At 37.8% G+C, this 27,558-nt stretch overlaps 2 protein-coding genes across 2 annotated transcripts; one reads left to right on the top strand and one right to left on the bottom strand.

Annotated features, from left to right (window-relative positions):
* Positions 1 to 642: 642 nt before the first annotated feature.
* LOC140940635 ((E3-independent) E2 ubiquitin-conjugating enzyme UBE2O-like) lies at positions 643 to 15,937 on the bottom strand. Its single transcript, XM_073389625.1, has 14 exons — positions 15,741 to 15,937; positions 12,307 to 12,480; positions 11,117 to 11,214; positions 10,582 to 10,651; positions 9,893 to 10,033; positions 9,110 to 9,228; positions 7,875 to 8,707; positions 6,667 to 6,914; positions 5,687 to 5,785; positions 5,255 to 5,510; positions 4,214 to 4,377; positions 3,190 to 3,451; positions 1,898 to 2,099; positions 643 to 1,514 (listed from the first exon to the last, which is right to left on the bottom strand). The coding sequence occupies exons 1-14, from the start codon at positions 15,924 to 15,926 to the stop codon at positions 998 to 1,000; spliced, it is 3,369 nt and encodes a 1,122-aa protein (XP_073245726.1). The 5' UTR covers positions 15,927 to 15,937; the 3' UTR covers positions 643 to 997.
* Positions 15,938 to 19,717: 3,780 nt separating this feature from the next.
* Positions 19,718 to 27,523, top strand: LOC140941883 (uncharacterized). Its single transcript, XM_073390888.1, has 5 exons — positions 19,718 to 19,792; positions 22,764 to 22,853; positions 25,024 to 25,075; positions 26,335 to 27,153; positions 27,378 to 27,523. The coding sequence occupies exons 2-5, from the start codon at positions 22,803 to 22,805 to the stop codon at positions 27,521 to 27,523; spliced, it is 1,068 nt and encodes a 355-aa protein (XP_073246989.1). The 5' UTR covers positions 19,718 to 19,792; positions 22,764 to 22,802.
* Positions 27,524 to 27,558: the final 35 nt, after the last annotated feature.

Raw genomic sequence — 27,558 nt, 5'->3', positions numbered from 1 at the left:
ATACCGATAGAGAACAACGGTCCGACCTTGTTGTTTTTATTATTCTAAAACGTAATCAATCAGAGATTTTTATAAATCTAATCTATGTTTTATTTAGCCCTGAGGAACGTTGCAAATAAAATTACATCCCATGGATCGCCAGTTCCAGAAACTCGAAACATGTTTCTTAGAAACATTTTTTCCCGGCTATATGTTTATTTTGTGCATGATTTTCAAGGGACGATGTCCGAGAATTAAATACAACCGGAAACAACATTCCAAGATAATCATTATAAAAGCTGTTTACAAAAGAACTGTCATATCGAATAACGCACCCTGTAACGGATTACTGCATTCTAAGAATTATCATCAAAGTTTGTTACGGCTAGCAGTGATCAACGTATCACTGATTTGCTAGCCTGTGGTCTCCCCCCCCTTTTCCCTTCCCTTTCCTTGATATTTTTTTCCCCAAACAGAGAGCCTGTTCACAGGCTACTGATTTGCATGGTGGAACATGGCATCCACAAATAAACCACATTTCCTTGGTTGAGGTTCCTTGAGTTATAATTCAGTTATAACCGGATTTTCGGTGACGTAATAGGGAATTTGCTCGGACCACGCGACCCGGAAGCGAATATAAGCCGTCCAGGATAATAAGGCCTGGGGGCGACAAATGATCTAATGGCAAAAACTAACCTAAAGTGAAAACGTAAAGCCGTGAAGGTGTAAATAGGATGGGGCTGGCAAGAAGTAAGCCGGAAAGCGAGGAAGTAAAAGTAGGGTGAAGTATTCACATGCCATGCAACGGAAACAAACTTGACCTTTTCTATACGAAGTTAAGTAAATAACAAAACAGACCAAACTAGGCGGATAACAGCATTTTACAATGAATTCAATCTCTTTATACTCAGATAAACTGAAAAATAAATAAATACATATAAAATATTTCCACCTTATTTGTGTGTTAGATTTTATGACGTATAAAGCGATACAAGACCCAATCGTAGGATGTTGAAGTCTACTCAGAGCTGTCTGTCAGTTGAGCCTTTTCCAAGGCGGCTTCAAAACTGTCCAACGCTCTCACGAGACTCAAACAAAAACCGCGGGAGAGTGGGAACAAGGGATAATCTGGAACATCCTTCTCTGATGTCATGGCGTCTTGACATGCGCCTTGGGGTTCGACATTTGAAGGTTTTCCTTCAGGCAAGACAGCTGATTGGTCGGAATCATCTTTGCTGACACCATTGCTGCAAGGTTCAGTGTGATGTACTTCGTCATTCGTTAACAGTTCCCCAGACATCGTATGTGCTTGAACACACTCTTCCCTGATGCAGCTTGATGTAACTTTAGCTTGCATCGTGTCAACATTACTAGTGTCCTTCATGCAAGCGTTTTCATTCTCACTTCTCGGTCCTTTTTCCTCCAACTCATTAACCTTCACCTCATCGTTAGTAGATTTTTCGCCATCACAGCCTGGCACAGCTGTTGCTTGTTCGTGGAACAAAGCAATCCAACGCTTGAATTTTCGTATCATTCTGCCAAGTTAACAACAAACAACGACGATTTAGCTTACCTAAACAACAAATCTGAAGATAGAAGGACACGACATTTACCTTAAGAAAAATTCAAGAACGATCTTTGTGTGGAATATGTTCGAGGCCTTTTTTTGCTCAGTAAGGTAAATTATAACTGAGCGGGAAATGAGTTGATAGTTAACAAATCTACTTTACAAGTTATGGAAGCCACCTCCTGTGATATTTAGGGCCACTACTCTGGTCCAAACTAGATAGCTACATTAAGTTAACCTGTTTAACAATAGCTATTTTTGAAAATTTGATTTTCAGCTTATTGCTAATGGGGAAGTAAAATTGAGATGCCTTTTAATCGGACACTTCAAAAAAGTTTCATCAAGTCTTACCTGGCCCCGTGATGTGCAAAATGTTTTAGTATTTCGTTCTCCAGACCAGCAGGAGGATTTCTTAGGAGTCTTTCCATGGATTGAACCAGTTTTAGTAAAACCATTTCATTGTACAGGCGGCTGTTTTCTCGTCCCTCCACCGTGCCTCTTTGCTTCTCATAGCCAGCCTCGTTGTAATAAGGCTCACTACACAGTATTAATCCTAAATAAATGAAATATTAACTCTTAAGACCCTGAAAGCAGTTAACGATTTCCTCTGCTTACCAAACTTAAACAGGAGTAATGAGTAAAACTTAACGTACGATAATTCTTCGAAATGTGTGCGCTTATTATCCTACTTTGTTAAACAGTAAAGGTACGAACGAACCAGATCTATTGAAAGTACACAGACTGCAAATTATAGTAGTTGCTAAAAAATATATCTACGTGTCCCAACCGTTCATCAGTAGGATGCCTAAGATGCGTGCAATTCCACAATTGGTGTCGGCTCCATAAAATCCTATACCAATTGCAGAACATTTTAGGTTGAGCCACCCACCGTGTAAGCACAGTCGCGGACAACACATGTAAGTGAGGAAAATAATGCAAAGCAAAACTAAGACGTTACTACACTGACAACAGCATTGAAGGTTTTGTCAAAACACGTCCAGGAATTCGAACCTTGCGATAAATGCCGAAAAATAGCGTTCAAAATGATGACTTATAAAACAAAGTCGTCCAAATTAAAAATGAAATTCCAGGAGGTTTTCAGGGTACAAATATATGCAATTTCCGGACCTTAATTAGCAAACGCAGAATTGGAGTTTATCCATCACAATTAGTCCTTTGAAAGGGTAGGGGTGTTTGGTGTCTAGTCTAGAATTTGGTACGAGCAAAATAACAGTTGTATAGGCCGGCCAAGTGTTCCAGGGTCAAAGTTGCGAAAATTCCGGGAGTAGCTCTGCCTTCACCCCTCATACTCAAGATGACAGGCCGATGGGATCTAATGCTGACCTAGAAATTCATCTAAGTGTAGTGTTGAAGCAATTAAGAATACTACGTTGTGTAAACTTCATAAGGGAGCCAAGGGGTTTAGGCCGATGCAATCTAATGCTGACCAAGATGCTGTTGAGGATCACACCTAAAAGTGAAGGGCAGACGGAAGCTAGTGTTGTTCACTGGACGGAACTGTTGCCAGCGCTTTTTAAGGAGTAATTTTTTACTAGTATAAAGCAAAGGTCACACGGAAAAATATTTTGCCCATGAAAGAGCTACAGTAAAAATTCTGCGTATTTGTTAACTACAAAAATTACCCTGTATTGAAACCAAAACTTGCAGTACGTTCGACTTTGATGTCCAAACCTCGCTTCCGCGCCCAGCCCAGGTCCCCAAGAGGCTGACGCAGACCTTGCCGTCCTCGTAAAGGTTTGGGTTCAAACGACCCGAACATTGGGAAAAATAATGGAACAAGGGAGGGGAGGCTGGATAATCTGACGGCAGTCTAACGTCAAATACAAACAGCCCATGTTCGTACGGAGTATCCACAGGCCCTGTGATCATCACTCGTAATATGTCCTACCAAAATAAACGAAAAATCAATATTTGAAGAGGGTACGCTGATTTCTGTATTTTCGTGCCCTATGATCTAGTCTAAACATCACACAATCTGATGGCTAAGAAAAATAAATATTGAATTCTGAATCGCAAATAAGCGGGGGAAGCTTACAAAAACGCACTGTTCTGGAGTGGTCAGATTTGACAGAGTTGAAATGAAAATATCAACTTGGCCTGCAAACAGGCGTTGTTTAGTTGACCGTGTTTTCCTTTCGCGCTCGGCTAAATAATGCCTGCTATGAACATTAATCTTAACTTGATTTCGATTAACCTTAACAGAACAGAGCGGATAGTACGTTTAACAGAAGCAGACAAGCGAATGAGCCAATCGAATCTCGAGGCTACATCTTGGATTCGCCACTTTAGAAAATACTATAATTGTCTTTCTGTCCCGCCCACCCCCCAAATTTTGCATAACTATCGTTTTCAGTTTCTCTTGGAACGATTGTAATTTTTTTTTGGGGGGGGGGGGGGGGTGGGGGGGACAAAAAGATTATTATGGTATTTTCTAAAGTGGCGAATACAGAGCCAAGCGCGTGAAACGCGCGCAACAACCTAACATCAAACAAATGGACATTTGTGTTTCGGGATTTCAATGATTGAGAACCGCTCTCGCGTTTCACACAACTTGGTCTCCATCTCTGCAGCTCCAAGTGCGAAAAATATGGCGCTGCTCTGACTGAGATAAAGACAAAAAAAATTGGTAAACAAGCAAAGAATTACCACTCGATCTTCATATCCCCTGACAATTATTCCCGCTGGCAGTGAAAAAGTCAAGAGTGCCATTTCTTTTCTCATACAAGAGAGAAAGCGGCCTGGGTTCTGAGCCTGGAACGTGGAGTACTTGTAAGTGTGACTTTCCGGAACGTTTTCAAACGTCATGAAAGCTGATAAAGAAATAAATACATAAATGTGATCGATAACTACTTGTAGTCAAGAGGTTTTAAAATGTTGGGAGATGGCTAAAAGAAAAATTCACTGAATATCTCAAATTTCATCTTGTTCATAAAGTAGCAAAAGATACCATGTGAAAGAACTGCTAAACAGCTTTAATTAAATGACCATACCAAACGAGTTTGTTTACAGACGTAAAAAGTAGAACTACAAGTCACGTCTTCAACGCTGAAGCTGGGCCAGCGAAAGAGGTCAAGGCATTGTACTCCTGACCAGTTGTTCAACCTCACTTCTCTAACTCTCTTGTAATATTACTACATGCAGCCAAAAAACAATTAAGATGTTTAAAAGAACAACGATGAAAACTTGAGCAAATCTGATTGTAAAATTAAAGCGTAAAATAAGCATGTGTGTGGGTGGTTTTTAAACATCTAAAGCACACACAGTTGGCTGCACTCGTCACCTGGGGACAATTTAATGAACCTTTTACAAATGTAGCCACTGTTTTAGAGTAAAAAAACAAAAACTACACTTTTAAATTACACTTGTAAAAGTATTATTAAACTGACCCCTGATACCCTATGAAAGCAGCCAGCCTTTCACGACGCTACCACTGGTTTCCCCGCGAAATGAAGTCTGCGGAACAAGCGCAGAAATTCCATACTGATGACGTGTCACTACCAAGACCTGAGTAGTGCTTACGCGGCACGACCAATCAGAATCACCAATCACATCTGGGTAGTGACACGTCATCAGTATACAATTTCTGCAGTCATTCCTCAGACGCAAGGAAGCCTGTCCTCGAGAAAGGTGGAGACGCAAAATGTCGGCTGTTTTCTCAGGCTAGTCAATCACATTTAAACAGCTTACGTGGATTAGAATTGGATAGAATTTCATTCATCCTGTTTCTGGCCTCATGTAGAGCTTCTCTATCAACATTTTCTCCTCCTTCATCAGTGGTCTGCCCTGCCTGATCAGCTGTAATGTCACCACTCTCTCCTGCTGCTGCAGCAAGATCCATAATGTCAACTGCTAAATCTTCATCATCCTCACTTTCTCCACTGGCTGTCTCCCATTCATCTTCTGATTCAACTGTAGAACCGTCCGTCGATAGATGACCATCATCCTGCCGGCAATAGAACGGTTTTGAATAAAGGGTCGAAAATATTACGCGATCAGTTATGTAAAATACGATGGTGAATTTTCAAGCCTGGAGAATGTCTGACAAAGGTGACGTTTCGGCAGTCAGTGACGTAACTCAACAGTCTAATTTGAAAAATCAACAGTTAACCGACGCCTCACCTCGGCATCAATTTTATACAGTTCTTGAGGTTTAACTTTGGAAAGAGTCTTGTCCACCCATTTTATGAAGACAGAGCCTTCTTCATCTACAAGGGTAACCTGAAATAACAAAAAACGAATGTAAACGATAGAAAGGACCACTATAAACTCTCATACGCACTGTATCCTTTCTGTCTATTTGATCACATGCATTCTATACAGCACCTCAGTGACTTAATCTTAAATGACGAGGAAATGCCAAGAACAACAAGCACGCGCATTGATGCTTTGCCTGAGTGCGCATGACTGCAGCGGTAAGGTTATATCTCTTTCACACTTCAAAAAATTCCAAGAGTATGGCGTTATGTCGTGAGCCGTGGGTATTAAACGTGAGTAAATAGGGAGCTCGAGCAAGGACATTTTTGATCAACTCACGTCAACCAGAAGTGGACTTTTTGCATTCATGGGCCCCGTTTTGAGAAGGCAAATCGTTTCTATGAGTGTAAAGGCATACATACAAATCCTGTAGCGTGGAGGCATATTAAGTGGCAAAAGGCCTCACTTCTAGTTGACGTACAACGCTCAAAACCTCCTTTGCTCGAGCTCCATAATGTTATGGTTGAAGGTTAATCTCTCCTCCCAAACAAAAATTAATCAATAGACCATTTGCACGATGATGTCATTTTACTACCACGACCAGAATCCTTTAGGATTTTGCTTTCGAAACCTCACTGGGAATACCAAATTAGAATATGAAAGGAAAAGAGAAGAGGATTCTGGTCGTAGTAGTAAAATGACGCCATCATGCAAATGGCTTCTTGATTAAATCAACCAAGATCCATCACCTTTGTTTCTATGTTGCCCCTAATTGCTACAATTTTTACCCAAGGAAACTAACCACTACCAGGAGCCCATAACAGCTCCTGCCTCTACCAAAAATAGTAAGGTACAGTCATTTGCCTATGGAAAATAAGTTGATTTAGTTCAAAAGCACAACCAACCTGCCCTACACAGGGAATAGGCTTGTCTCCGCCTTCAGCAACTGTACCGTCACTGTCACCTTTTGCTACACGAACCACTACATCACCAGCACTAAACACAAAGTCCGTGTGTTCCGTGATGTCATACACGCTCACGTCACGTTCATCACGCAGCTCCTGGCCTTCTCGCGAAAACCACTTGACATGACACATGCGCGACTTGTGGTCAGCGGTAAGAACCACCCCATAGATAGATGGGTCGGCATTTTCTGTTTGGAGTACATTTTTACAGCAAGTAAGTTTCCTGTACACCAAATTTGAAGGGACACTGAAATATTTTGCTCAGATAAACCGGAGTAAAACACCATGTACTAAAGCATTTTACACAAAAGAAACGGTAATTCCTCACAATTCAAACACGGACAAAAAAGCTGAAAATATTAATTTTTTTGACGAACTTCGAGGTGTTCGATACTGTGATAAAAAACTGAAGTAAATGGTGACGACAAAGCAAGGAGTTTTTCATCAGATATCCAAGCACGTCACGGTACATGATTTTTTTTGGCTTTGAATTCTTGATGAGTTTAAGAATCTAACTTCTCAAACTCATTAATAATTCATAAAGAAAATTCAAAGGAAATTAATGTTTAATGAGTGTTTGGATATCGGATGAAAAACTGCTCATTTTTGCATCCTTAATTTCTCCTTCAAAAATGATTTTGTTTGAGAAGAAATATCAAACATTCGACACAGAGTTTCATCACCAGATGAAACACCTCGAAGTTCGTCAAAAATACTCCGCTACGCGTCGTATTTTCAACTCTCTTCTTGGTGTTTCATCTGGTGATGAAACACTGCATCTCATGTTTGATATATTACCTCAAACTACTGTACAAATACAACCTCGTCCCCAGGGCTTTTCCCATTTTTCAAGAGAAAAGCCCTGGGGACGAGGTTGGTTCAAATAGTTTTTCTTAACCTTCAAGTGTACGGATGAAATTCAAATTGTTAGAGGTAAAATAAAGGCTGCTACAATGTATGTGTAGTACTTTCGTTTGATGCTGTTTTTGCATTCATGTCTAGGAGTTTTTCCCAAATTATGACAACCGCAATTTTTTGAAATAGTAGGGATTTTTCGTTGTACAAACTAAGCCTGGTTAGATTCGGGGAAGATAAATTGAAGTCTTTCGTTTATTGAAGCACTGTAACTGTGTAAGCGTATAGCTCACCTCTTTTATCAGAAATAAAATCCCCCGGAAAAAACTCCAGCTCATCCAAGTGAAACACTGGAGTCACATCCGTGGATAAGATCTTATCCTGTTTAGAACCATCTTGCCATATAACATCAACTGTGGTACAAGTATTTGTCACCTCTACGCACACCCTGTCCCCAATATTGACCTTCAGGGGAGGCGCCGCTTTTCGCTTCCTTCTTAACCGTTTCTTCCTTCGTTTAGTGGGGTAACGCACTACATGAGATGAACCAGATTCATGTTTAAATGATCCAGAGGCCTTTGCTTTTGGCGTTACAGTTTCGCCTCCATCTGAATCTTCGTCTGCATCAGCAGAATCTGAGCCAGCAGTATGATGGCCATCATTTATGTCAATCTGATTTATCCCATCACCAGTTTCAGTCACAATTGCCATCGATTGTCTTTTGTCTGTAGGTGCAAGTTCAGAGGTCGTATTTACCGTTGGATTTGCCTCACAGAGAGAGCTTGTTGATGTCGGCCCACCAATGGTTTTTGAATCACTTTCAGGCACAAGGCTGTCTGCACTTTCTTCAGATCTTAAACAGTTGCCTTCAAAATCTCCTCTTTCAGTCAGCGTTTTTCCTTGACAAGTTTTTACAGGCTGTACTTCATGTACACCACACCCTTCTACCTGACTGTCAGATGTTGGGCTGGTGTAGGCATGTTCAGTATTATCATTATCATCAGTCTGTTCCTTTAATAAGCTCTCACCACTAGAAATATATCTGAGATCATGTGCCTTCACTGTATAGAATGCTTTGTCTCCAACTTGAAGGTTTGCATGTCGGAAATGGTTCACAACTAACAATCTGTTAGTAAACAAAGGAACACATTGTCTTTACTACATATTGGTATGTGTAAGGTAGGATATTTGGTGCCAAATTCAATTAAAAAAGTCTTCTTTCCAAGCGCTTGTAAATTACACTGCTAACTCAAGATAACTCATCGCTCAGTAAAATTCTACAACAGACCAATTTTAATAAATCAAAATTCATACTTGGCTCTGAGGCTTAAGGGGATTAAAACAAAAGACATCATCTTGAGGCTCAGCAATGAATGATACATTTCTTATGTTTTATTCCCCCAAGCCTCAGAGCCAAGTTAAGTATGAATTTAAATGTATTGAAATTGGTCTCTTGCCACATTCTGATTGACTGACAAACTCACTGTAACCAATAAACTGAAGGAGTAAAGTAAACAAGCCAATTTACCTAGGAAGCTGTTCCTGAGTCACAGTGAGATCTGGTGGTTTTAGACATTCATCTCCATTGCAACCTTGTTGCCATGCACCACAGACTTGCCAATCTACTTCACATGCTATTACACTGACCTGATAAATATAATCAAACACTTTAAATATAACAAGCCACTGAGAGAAAGAAAGAAGAAAGGGAAAAAAGAGACAAATGTGGGACAATGATGGATGTACTGGACAAGAAATTTGGATCTAATTGAATAGTGGTTTAGAAAGAAACTTTTATTCAGGCTGCAGTATTACATGACGGGTTTCACTTTTGGACTACCGTGTGGCACGAAATTTTTGCAGGAATTTATTGTGAATTGGCCATTTTTTGTGTTTTGCGGGAACTAATTTTTGCAATTAGGACAGATTGGTTTTTCTTGCTGGAAACTAATTTTTGCAATTTTCAGGAGGCACCCAGTACCCAGCATTGATAATATTTTGGTTTTGTTAAGTACGTGCAATAGAAATACATATTTTCAAACATGCTACGGTATGCATACCCTATGTAAAACCAGTAATTCATTGTACACTGTTTTGAGGCAAGTTGTAATTGGACAGACATGATTTTTTACTTCTGTATTTTTGTGTAGTGAATTTAAGTTAGAGAATATTAATTTACTCTGGAGCAAATTTTTGCGGGAAAAATGTTTGTGGTAAATTTTGTTTGTGGGAACTTACTTTTTGTGGATCGCTGGAAAAATCGCAAAAATTAGAACCCGCAAAACTTTCGTACAACACGGTGGGTATTTACCTCCTCTACAGTTCCTTTAATGTGTGACTGGTTGTTTAAGATGGGTTTTACACCTGATAACCATTTGGCTTCTTTGAATGCTCTGGCAGAACCTGTCAATCTCTGGCCAGGGTAAAATAGCGGAGAATAGAAAGGACAATCCTACAACAATACAAAATTAAAAGAAAACATTCAGACAGGAGCTGTTGAATTTTAGTTGGAATACCATTATAAAACAAAAGCAATGAATTGTAATTTGTTTAACCATGAAGCACTTAGGAACTCTTAAGAACTCATTTTAAACATGTCCATGTGTTGATGATCAAATTGGAATTTAGAAGTGTTGGTTTTTGAGGAGAGGGGAAAACCAAAGTATCCGGAGAAAAACCTCTCGGAGCAAGGTAGAGAATCAACAAACAAACTCCGCACACTTATGGCATCAATGCCGGGATGTGTACCTGGGCCAAATATCGGCGAGAGGCAAGAGCTCTCACCACTGGACCACCCTTGTTCCCCAAAATAGTAAACCCAACTAGAAGACAAAATCAAGTCAACAAGAAACAGGCACATGACAAAATGTTTGCTCTGCAACAAAAGAGAGCATTGGAGATGATAGTTAAACTTTTTTATTTAGCCTGAACTTTCTTCAAAACAGCTGCTCAGAGCAAGTCTATAAGGTAGCTTTTCTTTTCAGGAAGTGGCTAGATTACCTCATCTCGCTGATCACTCATATCAAACAACATTGATGACTGTTCTCCTGCAGGCCCTTCTATAGCACACCTGAAAAGTAATTTGTGAAAATATTATGAAAATTAAACAGAAATAAATGAATCACTTAATATTTACATCTACATTAATGGTTATAGAGTACAAACAACATAGTGACAGCAAACCGAGAAAACCGTTAACTCCAGAAATACTTCTGGAATGTTATTGTTTTGCAAAAAAAAAAAAAGCAAACCAGGAATGAGAAAACTGAACCCCAAGCAAGAATGTTAATTAGTTTGTGGTTTTGTGGCTTGCTTGCATGTCCTGATCTTTGCTGTGACTGGGCATAACACAATAAACATTCCTGAGATATTTCAAGCGTTCACAGTTTTCCCGGTTGCACTGTAAATATATAAAGATATGTCACACCAATTTTTTTTAAAAAAAAATAAGATACATGAGTGTATACGGCTTTATGTTGTGGTTCAATATTATCATTGGTTTAAAACCCGTGTCTGTGTGATCAAATTACTATACCTTGAGCCATTCTTTAGCATAATTACAACTCGTCTGTACACCTCAGTGACTGTTCCAAGCCATGGACCCAAGCTAACATGAGCTCCAATTATAAAATGCTGCAAAACACATAGAGGGCTGCATAAAAATACCCAAAGGAAAGGGTTTGAAATTAACATCAACTTTTAAAAGCACACTTTTTGCTTGCCAGGTCATAATTTGGGTTGTTTCTTTTCTGTAAAAATCTCCATATTTTTCTGTTGTTATTTACACACATAGTACTATGGGCCGACCTGCACCTATCCCAAACAAGGTTTGTGATTGGCTGGGAAAACAATGGGGATGGTGACATAACAATGCCCCTTATCCCTGAAAACAATAGGTAGTATAGGGACCAATGGAATAAGAGGTTTGGATGCATGCAGGTCCATCAAGTACCACGGCCATGTGGGTGCCAGAGGGCTTTTTCCTTACCTTATTACCTTATCCTGTCTTGGGAGCTTTATCAAACCGTGAGCAGGGTTTATGTTATCCCACACATTTCAAGAATGGACCTCTGGAGCTAGGGTACATACACAGTACCTCTATTATGCAAATGCAGGTGCACATAAAACAATAAGGTGCCTGTAACCATGGCACTTTAAAGGTCACTTGAGACAATTTTTCACATAAATTAAAAACCACAGGGAGTAAAGGACTCTGAAAATCTGGCATCCAGCACTCAATCTTTGGTTCCAATGGTGACCAGTCACAGTCTCATCAGTAGTTTTATGAGATGAGTGTAGGGAAGAATTATTTTTTTCTAAGTGGTAGTTCCTCTAAAACTTTGTTGTAACAAATTGACACCTCTAAGACAAGCATGGCACCTGGAATACCAAAGTTCTTTGTGTCAATGCCAACATGACAGTTCCAGACTCTGATAAAATTTACAAACCATGGGAAATATTCAAAACTTGTCATACATGCCTTCCAGAAATTTGCCTAAACCTTTTAAAAGTTAGCACTTGAAAATAAAATCATTTTAAAGATGCCTCTCTACTGTGTAGAACTATTAAACAAATTCCCACCAGAAAATATTTGAGATAAAGCTTCAAAACTACTATATGCTAATGGGAATTTTTATCACAAGTTTAAGTGTAGAATGGTTAATCCTGAGTTTATCTTATTGTTATGTATACAAGAATGTCATTACTGGTTTCAAGTTTTGTTACCTGTAAAGGGGAGAGTTCTTTGCAATCCAAATTGTGAAATATCTGGTTTGCCACTAGGACTTTGACACTAGCAGCAACTTCAACATTACTCACAAATCCTTTCTGTGTGCCTCGGTTGACATCAGAAAACTTGACAACATCACCAGGAAGAAGCGCTCTATCAGCCAATTTTACCTGTAGAGCAAAACAAACCAACTGATCAGGGTAAGAAATATTCACACTTTCTAACTGTTAAAGTACACTGTATTTGCAGCTGTTAGCATGCCAATTTAACCACTGAAACCAATGTTCTGTACTGCACAAAGAACCACAAATATGCCATAAAACTTCATGGGAGAACAAAAAGTTGTTTGGCAGACATGTTTATCTATAAAACACATGACATCAAGATACAGTAAACACTGCATATAAGAACAAATGGATTAAGAACACCAGGCTGAAATTTGGCCAATAAAGCCCTATTTTCATAAGAACAAGATCAGCCTGAAAATTGTAACATGTTCTTATAAAATGGAAAAAGTGTTATAATTACAAAACATGGAAGTTTATGTGTGCTGTAGGATAACTTCATTTGTTAATATAATCAAATTACAGAATAATTATTTAGTTTATTTTCCTAAAATATGCTAAATATACCTCTCGCAACATGCTTTGGATAGTATTACTAAATAAAAATTTAAGAACATTTTAAGAACATTTGAGGCTGATTTATCATTAAGCACCCGATTAATAAGAACTCAATCAGCCTGACCTCCCAAATCGTGCGTTCTTATATGTGGGTGTTTACTGTAGTGCAAAGTTAAAAAATGTACATTTTGCTTAAAACCTTTGTCATTATGGTTAGCCCAACTGGTTAGGCACCAAGACACAATTTCTTACTATACTATGGTACAAAGGGAGATGCAAGGGTCATGAGACAATATGCAAAATGATGTACTGTCACGGTGCAAAAAACGTCAGTTTTACCACTTGCCATTTGGGCAAGCTGTTGCTGATATGTATTAGCCCAAAAATCATTTCACCTAGAATTTTGATGAGCAGAATTGATTACAATTCTTCAATAATTTGAATTACCCTAAAAAAATGCCACTTGCCCATCGGGCAAGTTAACAACATATGGGACACTGCATTCTTTAAGCACAGCAGTACACTGTAGATGCACAAGACTGTGCAGCTGACAAGTGACAGAAAAAAATTGCACATGCAATTGCTTGCCCTCTAAAGTCTTCCCAATCTTGAGTAAGATAAGTAAAACATGCGAACCACAGAAAATTTGTTTGTAATGATGTTGAAAATGATGTCTTGGAAGTTATAAAGGTTTTGTTCATAGTTTAATGACAGTTTAATTTGGCATATTGAAAAGGGTTTTTGGCTAAGCCTTCTTAACTTGCTGCAGCATCATCAAGGTATACGTTAAGAGAAAAACAGCTGTACTCACAGTACTCAATTACAGCTCACACTTTGGCTGAAATTTTACCTACATCGTAATATTGCAAGCACCTGACACTTAGTTAAAGTCTTTAAAGTAAAAGGTAAGACCAAGAAAAAAATCTTTCTCTTCCCGCCCTACTTCAGTTTTTGGGGTAGCCAGTCCTTACAAAAAGTTGGAACAAACAAAAACAAACCGGTGTTACTTTCAACATTAATTATTGTTTTAGTTTCCAGTAACAGGCATTACTTTTCATTTCAGTAAATTTCATTAAATACTGAGTCATAAATTGTGGTTTTTAATGCAGCCTAACTATTGAGATATATCAATAGGATGCATCACGTTGTTAAAAACACGCATTAAAATAAACCAATTTGTGTTTAATCAATATCGGACATTTTATTTATTGATATTTGTTTTGACCGAAGAACTCCAATTTATCACTGTGGGTGGGTAATAATTTCTAAAGAAAGTATTTAACCGAAAGGCCATAATAGAAAAGTTGAAAATATGATGTATTACAAATATATATTATAGTTGCCAACTCTCTTTTTTATAGAAATCTGGACGAGAAACATTTATTTTTTTTCACTTGGCCTAAAAAATCTTTTCTTGGTCAACCAGTTTTAGAGAGTGGTAGATTTGCTACTGCAAATATAGCACCAAAAGATCTTCAACATAAAATGTTGGATTATTTTCCCTTCCCCTTCTAGAAGTGCTCTCATGTGTACTTGTACTATAAATAGTACTACATAATAGTCCTTTCAATAAAGGACCACTTTATTTTTGTAATTAAGCTCAGTTCATCAACTGTGAAACTTAACTGTCAGGTACAAAAGTAACACATCAGGTTTCATGCTCTTATGATGTTCCATGACTTTTTCCATGAACTTTTCCAGTTTTCCATGACCTTAATTAGCCAGTATAGCCATTGGTTTCCAAAATTTTCAAAACTTTTCTTGGATTGTTTGGTCACTTTTTTTTACCTCACCAGTGCTAACTTAGGGTACTTTCTATATGTCAGAACTGGCCGGCTGGACCAGTCAGTTAGCAAATGAAATTGGCTTTTTCAAAAGGGTTTTTGCTGAAAAACCATCTCCTCAGTGCATACTGTTGAGGATTTAATGATCTCGCTGGATAGTTTTGATTAAAAGTGAAATTTTCATTGCGACGGGAATGGTCTGGCTGGTCAGTTCTGACAAATCAAAAGCGCCCTAAGATATCTTCAACAGACCCAAACTCTATACGTAGTTTCCATCAAAACTTGCACCATTTGTGCTATTCATATTTAATTGTCTTTATCTCATTTCATATTTGCTTTGACATCTGCAGTAACTAATCTGCCAAAAGTAATTTAAATTTTCTATGACTTTCCATGACCGATAAATTAATTCCAAACCTTGTACATATGTAGGCTGACTCCCTAGTACTCCCTAGCTCATGAAAAAAAGTTGCTGAGTAAACTTGTTTTTAAAAAAATACATAATAGTGTTAAGACTTTCTTTGCCATGGTTCTAAAGCCATTTCATTTTTACCTCCCTTTTTCCCCCTTTCATGGACACAAATATCAAAATCGAAGTGCCTCTTGAGGTACTTGCATAGGCACCAAATACACATCTTTCAGTCGACCTATACAACTTAGGCAGTATCTAGTATTGCACATTCCATAAAATATCAAGCATGAGACCGAAAATAGCCTACAGGAAATGCAAATGGAAATCACAAAAGGAAATTTTGAAAAAGGTTAGCAGATATAGTTGATCTCCCACGTTTAAAAACACGCTTGTACATGTACAATATTAATGTTGTGTTCTTTTTTTCCAGTCGGGCGAAGGAAAAATTGACACGTTTAATTGCTACAATAGAGTAAATGAGATAAATTTTAGTCTTAAGAGATAAGAAACTGACGTTAAAATGAAAAGAAAATTGAGGAGTTAAGATTGCGTGGATCAAAATCAAAATGCCGGTAAACATTGCGCAAATGCAAATAAAGCACTACTATCACCTTTGAAATCGAGATGGTCTCCTCGTTGCCAGAAGGATACCAACAAACCACTATTTGTCCCTTTTTTAGAGCTTCTTCGTCACTGTCTGATTCGTCAGTAGTTTCTTCAGCATCTTCTAAAACAACCCCTACATTTCCCTGCGCATTCTTGACAATGTCCTCCGCGAAGATGCCACCTTCCGCCATGCTAAACAGTGTATGAATGAAGTGCCGAGGTGCCTGGCCGTCAATACATTCCGTCCCAGCTCTCTCTCTCTCTCTCTGGAAACCGTCCATCGTCCAAGTCCCAAAAAGTCTCACTTTAAAAACGAGGCTAAGTGCACAATTTTTTTTTTCATTTCATTTTCCATTTTATTTGTTCCATTCAATAATAGATGGTACAAGATAAATAGAGCTTGGGAAACTCTTTTAGGGTCTAGTAAATAGTGATTTAAGTTAAAAAACGACATAGGAAAAAGTGGAAATATATCATTAAGTGAAAAATAGATGTTTCACTAGCATTGAGAGCGAGACACCAACTGATTTTTTACGTACAAAATTGAAACTTTTTATTTCAGTTGCCAAAAACTTTCGGAATTGATTATTTTAATCACCTCACTATCCTTTTCAGCTACAATCCGTATCGTCCATACGGATGTAGTCTTTTTTGATTTGAAAACAAGTGTCGGGAGGCAAAGGGAGGGACGAAAGGTGCGAGTGACTTATCAACTCTTTAAAAATGGCAAAAACAGAGGGCTTGTTAACAGAAGTAGCACAAGACCATTTACTGAGTTTAAATGTAAGTCATTAAACCCTGTGGACATTAATTGCTTTTTAAAACAGTGAAATTGAAAATTTATTTGATTGCCTTTTTACGTATGCTGTAAAACAAGGAATTTATAACACACAAAAACAACAAAAAAGATCTCTCCGGCGTGAAGGAGAAGTGAGTGTATTTGTATAAAACAAATGGACAATATTCATAATACATCGCGACAGACATTCAATTTTCATTACTATCAAATAACACTAACATGACAAATTTCACATTAATACTCATAAATTATTGAAAATATGGGGAAATGCTATTTGAAACTTATTGAGCAAACCCAGTATGTTTTCGTAAATGGATTAAGTAAATTGAAAGCAAAAGCTTGTTGACCATTACCGGTAAGAATAAATGGTTTCAGTGATGCTAATGCTGTCAATTGCCATGAAAATAAATGATCAACTTCCCTTTACAATTTGACAAAGTTTAATGCAACTTTTAGTTCCTGTCATTTCCATTTTAATTCCATGGAAACGTACAAGCACGGCGCACGATCATAAGGCTCCAAATCGTCTGTTTACTTCATCAACGCCTCGGAACATATCCGGACCTAGCCAAAAGCTATAGACAACTTTAAGCTTTAGCGGCCAAGAGCAGTTGGTTTAAGTTGGAACGTTTAATAACGCGAAATTGATAAAACAGAGACGGCGAAACAGAAAAGTGAACTGAGATAAGAATAGGTAACAATTCACTTGTCTTGCGTATCCTCTAGATTTTGTAAGCCAAAATTACCTTCCAAGGTTAAAGGAAATTATACGAGGAGTGGACGCCACAATTGCAAGCACAAAGTAAGTTTCAAGATTCACATTTCACTTCTGTTACTCACATAATATGAGACATGTCCTACCCTTTATTTAATGTGAAGTTAAATCATACCGATCAACCGCGGAAGAAACACATTTTTGAAACTACTTTGAAGTTGAGTCTGAAAATTGCGCATCGCTGGAATAACTCACAGAAAAATTCCTGTCAGGAGTCTGTTAAGAGCAAGAGAAGCCATGGTGGTAGAGCGATTGACAGATTAGTTTAAAACAGCGTACTTCGAAGACGGCAAATATATTATCCGACTGTAGGGCCACCATACACCTCCTCTGTAAGAAACTGAAAAAAATACACACAATGACGTCGTATTAATGCATTATTGTCTTAAAGTGTGTATGACACGAGACGTTTTTGATCTTTAGAAATGTGTTTCCAAAAGAAACTGCTTTTTCTCCTTCATAAACGTGATGTTACACGAGACGATTCGCAACGACGATTTTAAGCGCAACACAGCGTTGTTATGTTGGAACAATGTTGTTGTACCTATTCGAAACAATGCCGCAACAATGTTGCAACGCTGTGTTGCGCTAAAAATCGTCGTTGCGAATTGCCTGGTGTAACATCACCTTAAATGTCCCTGAGACTGAAAACGACTAAAAGATCAAAGAAAGGCTGATGACGTCAGCTGATTTGCTCAGCCTTCGCAAACTTGGTTGTTGCTATTTGTTGTGTGGAAAATGTAACGAATGTTGCAAAGCAAACAAAGATTCTGAATATGATCGGAGAGTTATCCTGGCGAGAATATATTAATCCTTCTTATCTGCCGCCATCTCGTGTTGTGAAGCTTCCCTTCAAGCAATCATTCTACGTCATGCATGCGTATCAAATTTGCCGCGCGATAAGGTGGACATTTTTGACGGCAAATTCCCTTATTTTGGCGAAAAAATAGGTATCCCAAGATTTTTTACGAGTTTTAGTTTCGGATACATATTTTTCAGATACTGAAGAATAAAAAACGACAGAAAAAAGGTTCATATCACGTACACTTCAATGATTGCGACACGGATGTTTCTATATTCTCCTGCTTGTCGAATTATATACAGTTTATCAGGTATTATTCAAGTAGTCTATTCTCTAAACTTAATCTTCTTGCTTTGGAGCAGAACGGAAAAGTGAGGAAAATTCTGTTTAGAAATCGAAGTTCAAGATAATAAAGGGTCATAAAATTTCTTTGCAAGGTCGGATTCAAAGGGGAAAATGTTCAATCGTATTAGTAAATCGATTTCAAGTGCGGAAAAAGTCTTACATGATAGTCTAGACTGATATCAATTAAAAAACTTTCCACCACGGTGTAAATTGATATCAAGGTAGAAAGTGACTAGCAAAGAGTATTATTGTATGTTATGGTATTTTCTGTAGTGGTCAATTCGTGAAAATTTTGCAATTTTGTCCCTAAAGCCTCGGAGTCATGTTTGAATTTTGATATATCGAACGTGGGCTATTGCTCTTCATTCTAGGAAACTTTTACAATTCTGTTGTCGTAAATGCAAGCGGATGAAAAAAATTCCCCGAAAGAGAAAGTAGTAACGAGATTTAGCTAGGTTTAAATCTTCCCGTTTGTTAATAAAACAAGTCAATAAAATTTTAAAAGTTAAACACATAGCACCCAGGAACACGTAAGTTCCCTTAAAAACGCGGTGTCGTGTATGTTAATAAAGTAATCTACGAATTTAAGCTGATCAATTAGTAATAAGTAATCTGAAACCTAAGCTCTAAGAATTATTGATATTTTAAATCAGATTATAATATTTACAGAGAAAGATCAGGTAAAAATATATCACAAAGTTAAAAGCACTATATGGACGCTAAGATTTAGAATCAATAGAGATTTAGAATAATGTTTACAGCAAACGGGGGTACGTGAATATACAGCTGACAATTTCTCAAATTAGGAAATGAGCTGACATAAACTGTCCAAGATAATTCATATAGATGAACTTGACATGAAGCTACTTATTTTTGTGCAGAATGTAATGAATTGTAAACGACAAGTAAAAGGAAAACTTCCAGTCACGTGGTACAAATTAACTTTCGCGGTAAACGTGACTTTGACAGTCTCTACTGACATACAGCAAGACCATTGGTGAGGTATCCAAGGCATGTTCTGTTTGTTCCATTCCCGCTTAATATAATCCACGATCTGGATAAAAGGTCTACATTTTACAGGAACGAATATAGGCACAGAAAATTTCTGTTTCGTATGCACACTGTATGCAGGCGATGCATCTGGTACGTCCTACCTGATGGTAAATATTTCTGCTGATTACACAATCAAAGTGGCCAAGGTGTTTCTACAAAACTGACAAAAAACTGAGTTGATTCCTAAGATTATTAAAATGATCAAAAAGTTATAAGACAAATCGGGTATTATTTTTAGCATGTGTTCAAAACACGTTCGTGATCCTATGAATTCTCTGAAAAGGTCAGTAAATTTACTTTTTAATTTCAAAATAAATAAGTAGTTTCTTATTAATAAGAAACAAATTTGAACTTAAAATAATTGTCAAAAATATAAAACATGAAAAATTGCACCTGTCATAAAACAAATTATGATTTATCTGGTCACTGTATTATGGTTTTAGATCTGTTTTCTACGTAGCTGTCAAGCCCTCGCCATTATAACGTCCTCGTTATCTTGTAGTCCGCGATATTTCATTTTTAAGCAGGATCATTTGAGGTCCAGATCGTTTGCGGTCGAATTTAAGGATCATTTAAGGTCGGGGATCATTTGCGGCGCTACTCGGGGTTCATTTAAGATAGCTATGCTACACTGGATGCTTTATGTAAGTCTCGCTTGCGTAACCAGCGAGACTAATAATCTGCAACGCGTTTTTCGCCCCGGGGGGAGTCCCTTATATAGGCTATATGGGTAGGTGCGGCGCCAAAGGGTATGTTTTTTTCAGCCGTTTTGGTCTGTAATAGGGTATGGTTTGTGCACTCTAGTCTTGAATTGGGTATGTTTTTTAGAAGAATTAGCTACTTACATCCCCACCCAATTTTTCTGGAAGTACCCCCCCCGGGACATTTTTGCCGTTGTGGATCAGAAATGGGGGGTCATTGTGCCAGGCGTTCCTTGCGGACACCGTGGAAACTGGAACTAAGAATCGTTGCGTGATGGAAGCCACGAATGTTTTGCGAAGACAGCTTAGGAAGATTAAATTTAGAGCTTTTCGGAAACGTGTCGGTCCACGAACTCTATCGCTTGAAAGCGTTGATTACTTGGAGCAAGTGAACACTACTGAGTGGTCGGAAAAAAATAAGAATCTAAATTAACAAAATTGCGATGGTCGGGTGTTGTAAACTTTCACTGTATGCAAATGAGTCTTGGGCTGAGCAAGTGATTTATTTTTGGTGATGATTGAAAAGACGTGCCATGTAAATCACTTTTTCGATATCTGGCAATGATGTTATTTCTCTGGAATCGAGGCCTTTGAATTTTCGTGTCTTTATACACGCGTATAGCCTGCGACCGCAGACGTATTTCCGGTCGTCGCTAAGACGCCTACTAAATCAATTCAAAAACAAGTAAAAAGTATCGACGTCGATAAAGTAGGAAGTAAAAAACATTTAGCGAGTAAATCTGTTTCGTTTCGTGCAGAATTAATCTCCTCCTCATTTCTCGATCTAATCTTCAAGCAAGCGAGACTGAATGCCGCTATAAGCGGCTTCTTGTATATATAAAAACAGTAGCTCTACTGAAGAGCACTATACGTAGGGAAAATTGTACGAAGTTTAACTCATCGGTCATTACATTTCGATCTCGACGTAGCAAATTATAAACCACTTCCAAAGAACTCAGAGGACTTTGCACTCGTGAGATCCTGACCAGTAAAACATTTGGCTAAACTCTTTCGGACAAGCCTAGGAGTGGTGGTTAGCCTGTTTTATTTGCGTAGCTGGTGGTACCTAGACCTCCTTTGTAATAAATTCTAAGAAATAACCCTAGAAAACAGCTGACATTTTGCATCGCCACTACTGGTTTCCCTGTGAAATGACGCCTTTAGTGAGGAACTCGAGTTTAGAGATTCCATACTGATGAAGTGTCTACCAACAACCAGGATCCCATAACCCAGAACTCGGGTGGTGCTTCTGAGTGGTTGAAGCAAATTTCCCTCACAGCAGGACCAATCAAAAGCATTACCCATATCTGGGTAGTGACACGTCATCATGCATGGAATTTCTGCGCTCGTTTCTCAGACGTCATTTTGCGGGGAAACCAGTGGTGGCCAACCTCGTCCCCAGGGCGCTTTTCCCTGGCTTTGGAGGTGGGCGGGAAAAGCGCCCTGGGGACGAGGTTGCAGTGGTGGCATCACGAAATGTCGGCTGTTTTCGATGGCTATCTACGAAAGTGTTGCTTACCGATAAACACCTACTTATATTCCCTAAACAGAGAATTGTCAGTTTGTTTATACCCCGAAATAAAGTTGTTTGCGCAGTTTCCTAGCTTTATACAATAGGTTAAGAGAATTTCAATTAGAGCGAGACTGCCGGCTCCAAAGGATTAATTGGTTTTGGGTTGATGTTGCCGTAAGCAAAGACATGCGAAACCTAAAACAAGTTTTTCAACTTAATGTAGAGTTAAATTCAACGATAAAAGAAAACGAAATAAGGTTTACTGAGACGACGCCCTGCTGAAATGTTGAACAGGCCAATTTCGTGTCATGTCTTTCTCTCCCCTAGAAAAAAAAAAAAGACACACACGAAAGCTTTGCTTAAAGAAAATTATCCTTCGTGTCGAAAGACATCGTCAAGTATGAACATTTTTATCCCACTATCTTTTAAGCTTTTCATGAATTGTTTAAATAAAAAACTCTAAAACTTAGGACTCTACAGAATCGAGTTCAAAGCAGATTTAAATATTTCATGTTAACGTGATTTTGTTTGATTTCCTCTATCAAGCGAAATAATATGACACAATTACTTTTTTCTCAGCCAATTAAGTTACAAAATACAACCGGTGGGGAAAATATACAAGTTAAAAAGTAAAAACAACCCTGGTTACAAAAAGAACCCTATTTATTCCGATAAACCAATTTCACCCCTTTCGTTTAATATTTCTAAGTCATAAATTGCTAATTAAAGCCACATCAATTCCACATTCAATCCCTTTGACGCTTTAATTCCATTGGTCCGCTGGCGACAAGATTTACTGAGTAGATTTCCCCTTTGACATATTCGCGTATTAAATTTTGTCTTGATCAATGAATTTCCGTCCATGATGTTTTGTAATTTCATTTATCAAGTAATAAGTCGTCAATTCGTTTCTCCCTTTTACAATTGCAGATAATTGAGTGGCGACAAAACTGCGGTTTGCTCAGTTCGCGCAGATTGCCGCGTTATGTGATCTTTCTCGCTTGGTAACTTAACTCAGCGTTTCACTTTGCATTTGCCAGATAACATCGTTTTCATCAGAAAACGGAACAGAGGACAACATGAAGTTTTACTTGATTCACTTGTTGACAGTGTGTCAAGTTTTGCTTGAGGTAAGCTGTATTTGGATTGAACACTTTTTATCCTTTGCATTTCGACTACTTTTCATTTCTCTTGAAATGTATCTACTAGATAGTCCCGAGTTTTCCAAAACCCAGTTATTCGAGTTTTTATTGTGGAAACTGTAAAAAACTATTTTCATGATGATAAGATATGACTTAAATTTCAGTTTTTTTAGATTTTATATCAAAACTGTTATTTTATATGTTGATGTGATATGGTTGCTTTTTTATACCACAATATTTGCAAATTTCTTACTAAATCAGCAGTCGTTAATTGGAATATTTCAAATGATCACAAATTTGAATCTATCGTCTTTTCAGTTCAGTTCATCAAACGTTATTTTCATGTATTGTGACTTGACTTTGTAAATCAAATTCAATAGCAACTGCCCGTCTCTATTTCTGTGTGCTTTGTCCAAAATCGTGCCTATGACAAAAGGTTACATAGTCATTTGCTGCGTGGGAAAATTTTTCAGTAACAATTCTCCACTGCATAATCTGGCTTTTTTATGAATAAAGCCTAATTGTTTTTGGTATTTAGTCGAAAATTTTAGAAACTTAAGGATGATTTGTCGGGTGAAGAATTGCGAAATACGATTATCAGCGCTTTGCATAAGACACTACACATTCAGTTTCTCAACCTGAGATTTTGTGCTGGCTGACAGCGAATCAGAATCAAAAACTAAAAGCAAATTTCGAAGTTAATCTCATCAAGTCAGTTCATTGAAGGCTATTTTGGTCTTAAAAAGATTAGTTTTTCACAGTGCCTTTCCTTGCTCAAGAGTCTATAAGTTTTCGATCCTAAATTTCCGCAGAAAGGGAATTTGTTATTTTGGTAAAGTTTATGCGTATCTTTTCATCAAAGAAAAATCATAAAATGGGTAGAACTGAGATGTTTGCTACTGTGTGTATAGTTATGCCGTACGATGAAGACTGGGCGAAGGTAGAGTCGAATAAGGAGCCCTAGATCCTGTGAACGTACAAGTTTAATCTGACAAGTGAGGAGATGTCGTAGGATGCACCCTGCTTACTCCTGTGAACACACTTTATTTCAGTTGTAAAACTATGGAAACATAACTTTAACTGTTCAGTCTAACTGGCTAAATTCTCCGACGCGATCATTCAAATGAAATCTTTTCGAGGTTATTTTCGCATGGAGCTTTGTCTAGTTATCAGTGAGTGATTCTCAATGTTTTAGCAAAACGAAATTTGTAATTTAAGAAAAGTAACAATTTTTCTAAGAATCTACTTTTGAGCAGAAAACAACCAATCTGGCCATAAAATGATTTAAGGCTCTATAGAGTATCCATGAAATTTAAACGGTCGTGAGGATTGCAATAATATGTGATCGAGCCAGCTTTTCCAAATGCAATACGCCAGTTCAGGCCAGGGGATGTTGTACTATAGTTTTGCATCAAGGTAATCAAAACCTTAACTTTCTTTAGGTCTGTCAAAAGGGTTCCCTTTGATTTTCAGCTTTGTAACATTGTGTCAGAAAGGTGTTCAGCTTTTGCAAGGTGTCAATTAATTTCTAATGAATAAGGATAGTTAAAATCATATTTACTGCTTTTTTGTTTGTCCAGGAAGCTAGAATAGATGAAAAATTATCCAATTTTAGTCAGATAATTTGGCTTTTGAAACAGATAGATAAATGGTTAGGAAACGAAAACAGCCATTGTTTTCACAAGCACGTAACTTTCTGAACTTTGTTCGTACAGTGTAATATTGTTTACATTGAAGATTAAGCTAAGATACGAACTAATATAGATATTTTATATTAAGCTCTAGTGATTTGCAAGGGTTTTTTTTCTGTTCCACTTTATGATCTCATTATACCAACCTGATAATTGTTATATTAAGATTTCGTAAGTTTTAAAGAAAGACTGATTGGAGAAGCTTGTACAGCGATTTGTAAAGCTTTGACAGGCATTTGATGGCCATCTGTCTTCTGAAAGCATTTTGTAAGATTTGCCTCCGGATTTTCCGATTTTTATCTTTATAAAGGCCGCCTTCATGATCATTCTTTTTGTCACTTTCCTCTTGCTTTTTTTTCTTTCTTCGCGATGAAACGTCTGCGTGAAATATCACCTTGTCTCAGTATTTTAATTTTATCGTCATTATTTATTTTTGATAGCGATCTTTTTCTTTTTCTTTGCTTTAGACGTTGGCATTCTCTTCAACCAAGACAATTTATTTACCCCCAGAATCAGCCGGTATGTAACTATCGAGTGATCAATACGTGCTGAATTTTGCAACAGTCACTCACAACACCTATGACGTGCAGCGGTAACGCTATGAAATGACTTCAGTTAATAATAATTTTAATAATTGTTTTAAATAATTTTACTTTATATATTGCGCAAAAATATACTGTGGATATGACGTAATGTTTTCCACATTAAAAACTTAACTAAAAGAAATAGAAAACGAACTATGAAATGCAAAAGTAAAATATGACTAGTATAAAATTGAACTCAGAGGGTCACGAGTTCGATTCTCACCTGAAGATGGAATTTTTTCTGAGCTTTCTCGAATCACAATTATTCTTCTTTCAAATTATGTTGTACAGTCTTGGTCTTGTACGCTGGTGAACGGCCGATTTCGAGCAAGTCCCCGATACAGTCTTGTATGACTGGTGTGGTTATAATGAAATTCCGACCCTGCTCGCCATAGAGTCTCCAGTGGCTGAGTGGTTAGAGCATCCGAGGTCGTGAGTTCGATTCTCACCTGGAGCTCGGAATTTCTTCTGAACTCTCTGGTATCAGAATTCTCCTTCTTTCAATTTAAAATATAAAAACTCTACAAAATATTGAGTGAGTTAGTATTTATGATTTATTTGATATATTCTCACGAATAACCGAATTACAACCGATGCTAACGCTAAAAATAACATGAAAACGCCTATCTAAAAAATGGCTTCTAAAAAGAGTCTTAAAAGAATTAAATACACGGCTGCACGAACATAATATTTTTCAAGCGAAGAGAAATTTCATTTCCCCGAGTGGCCATGTAATGTTCTATTTATCATTATTTCAAAAACTCATTAATGATTAATATTCAGATGGCATATATTGCCCAATTAACTTCGCAGATTAAGTCACATGTAAGGACCTTTATACCCTATAAAACTATGCAAACCTGAAAATTCAGGGGAGGGGAGGGCTTTGAATTCAGCCTCAGGAGTCGGGAAGATCAGACTTGTGTAGCCTCTGTAGTTGGAGACAAAGTTTTGAAATCGCAAAGTAAACAAATTATACTTAGATGCACGTGGATCAAGCAAATCAACCCCAACTCATAAGATTTTGAAACGACATCTAGTTATTTATCTATTTGAATCATGCTACTGATTTTGTTGTTTCCATTATTCGTTATTGATTCACGTCCGGGATTTACGCCATATCACCGTGATTTGATCTGATTTGTTAGGGTTACAAAAACACTAGTAACCAATGGATGTGTTTTCTCCTTTTAGATGAATTGCATTTGGGTTGTTACGAAGAACAAAAGAACAAATCAAGTTTCTACCAGCCAGACCAAAATGGATTGTCTCTGTATTGGTGCATTACAGTCTGCGGATATGAGAAGTTTCCGCTGGCTGCAGTGTTTAACGACACAAACTGCCATTGCGCAGATGAGAGCGTAACTCTCCTGATCAAAAATGATTCTTGCAACTCATCTGAAGAACGAAAAATTTTCCAGATGTACAACACCAGTTGTTTTATGGTAGAGCTTGTAGAACTGTATCAAGAACTGATATTTGAACAGTTTCCTTCAAAGATAACAACATTACTATCCTCGAGTACATCTTCCGTCACGCTTTCCATACCATCAAGCGTCACGGCGTTAGATGTGTCAGATCCCATCCAATATTCAGAGAAATTTACACGGTTTTCTTCAAAGATAACGCCATCGCTGTTCTCTAGTATATCTTCCGTCACACTTTCCATACCATCAAGCGTCACGGCGTTAAATTTGTCAGATCCCATCCAATATTCAGAGAAATTTACACGGTTTTCTTCAAAGATAACGCCATCACTATTTTCTAGTATATCTTCCGTCATGCTTTCCATACCATCAAGCGTCACGACGTTACATTTGTCAGATCCTATCCAATATTCCGAGAAATTTACACGGTTTTCTTCAAAGATGACGCCATCACTATTCTCTGGTATATCTTCCGTCATACTTTCCATACCATCAAGCGTCACGACGTTAAATGTGTCAGATCCCATCCAATATTCAGAGAAATCTACACGGTTTTCTTCAATGATGACGCCATCACTATTCCCTAGTATATCTTCAGTTACGCTTTCCATACCATCAAGCGTCACGACGTTAAATTTGTCAGATCCCATCCAATATTCAGAGAAATCTACACGGTTTTCTTCAAAGATAACATCATCGCTATTCCCTAGTATATCTTCCGTCACACTTTCCATACCATCAAGCGTCACGGCGTTAAATTTGTCAGATACTATCCAATATTCAGAGAAATTTACACGGTTTTCTTCAAAGATAACGCCATCACTATTCCCTGGTATATCTTCCGTCAGACTTTCCATACCATCAAGCGTCACGACGTTAAATGTGTCAGATCCCATCCAATATTCAGAGAAATCTACACGGTTTTCTTCAATGATGACGCCATCACTATTCCCTAGTATATCTTCAGTTACGCTTTCCATACCATCAAGCG

Source organism: Porites lutea, chromosome 6 (genome assembly GCF_958299795.1).
Source record: "Porites lutea chromosome 6, jaPorLute2.1, whole genome shotgun sequence".
In the NCBI taxonomy this organism is placed as follows: domain Eukaryota; kingdom Metazoa; phylum Cnidaria; class Anthozoa; order Scleractinia; family Poritidae; genus Porites; species Porites lutea.
Note: the sequence above shows the minus strand (reverse complement) of the source record. Positions and strands in the feature narration are given on the sequence as shown.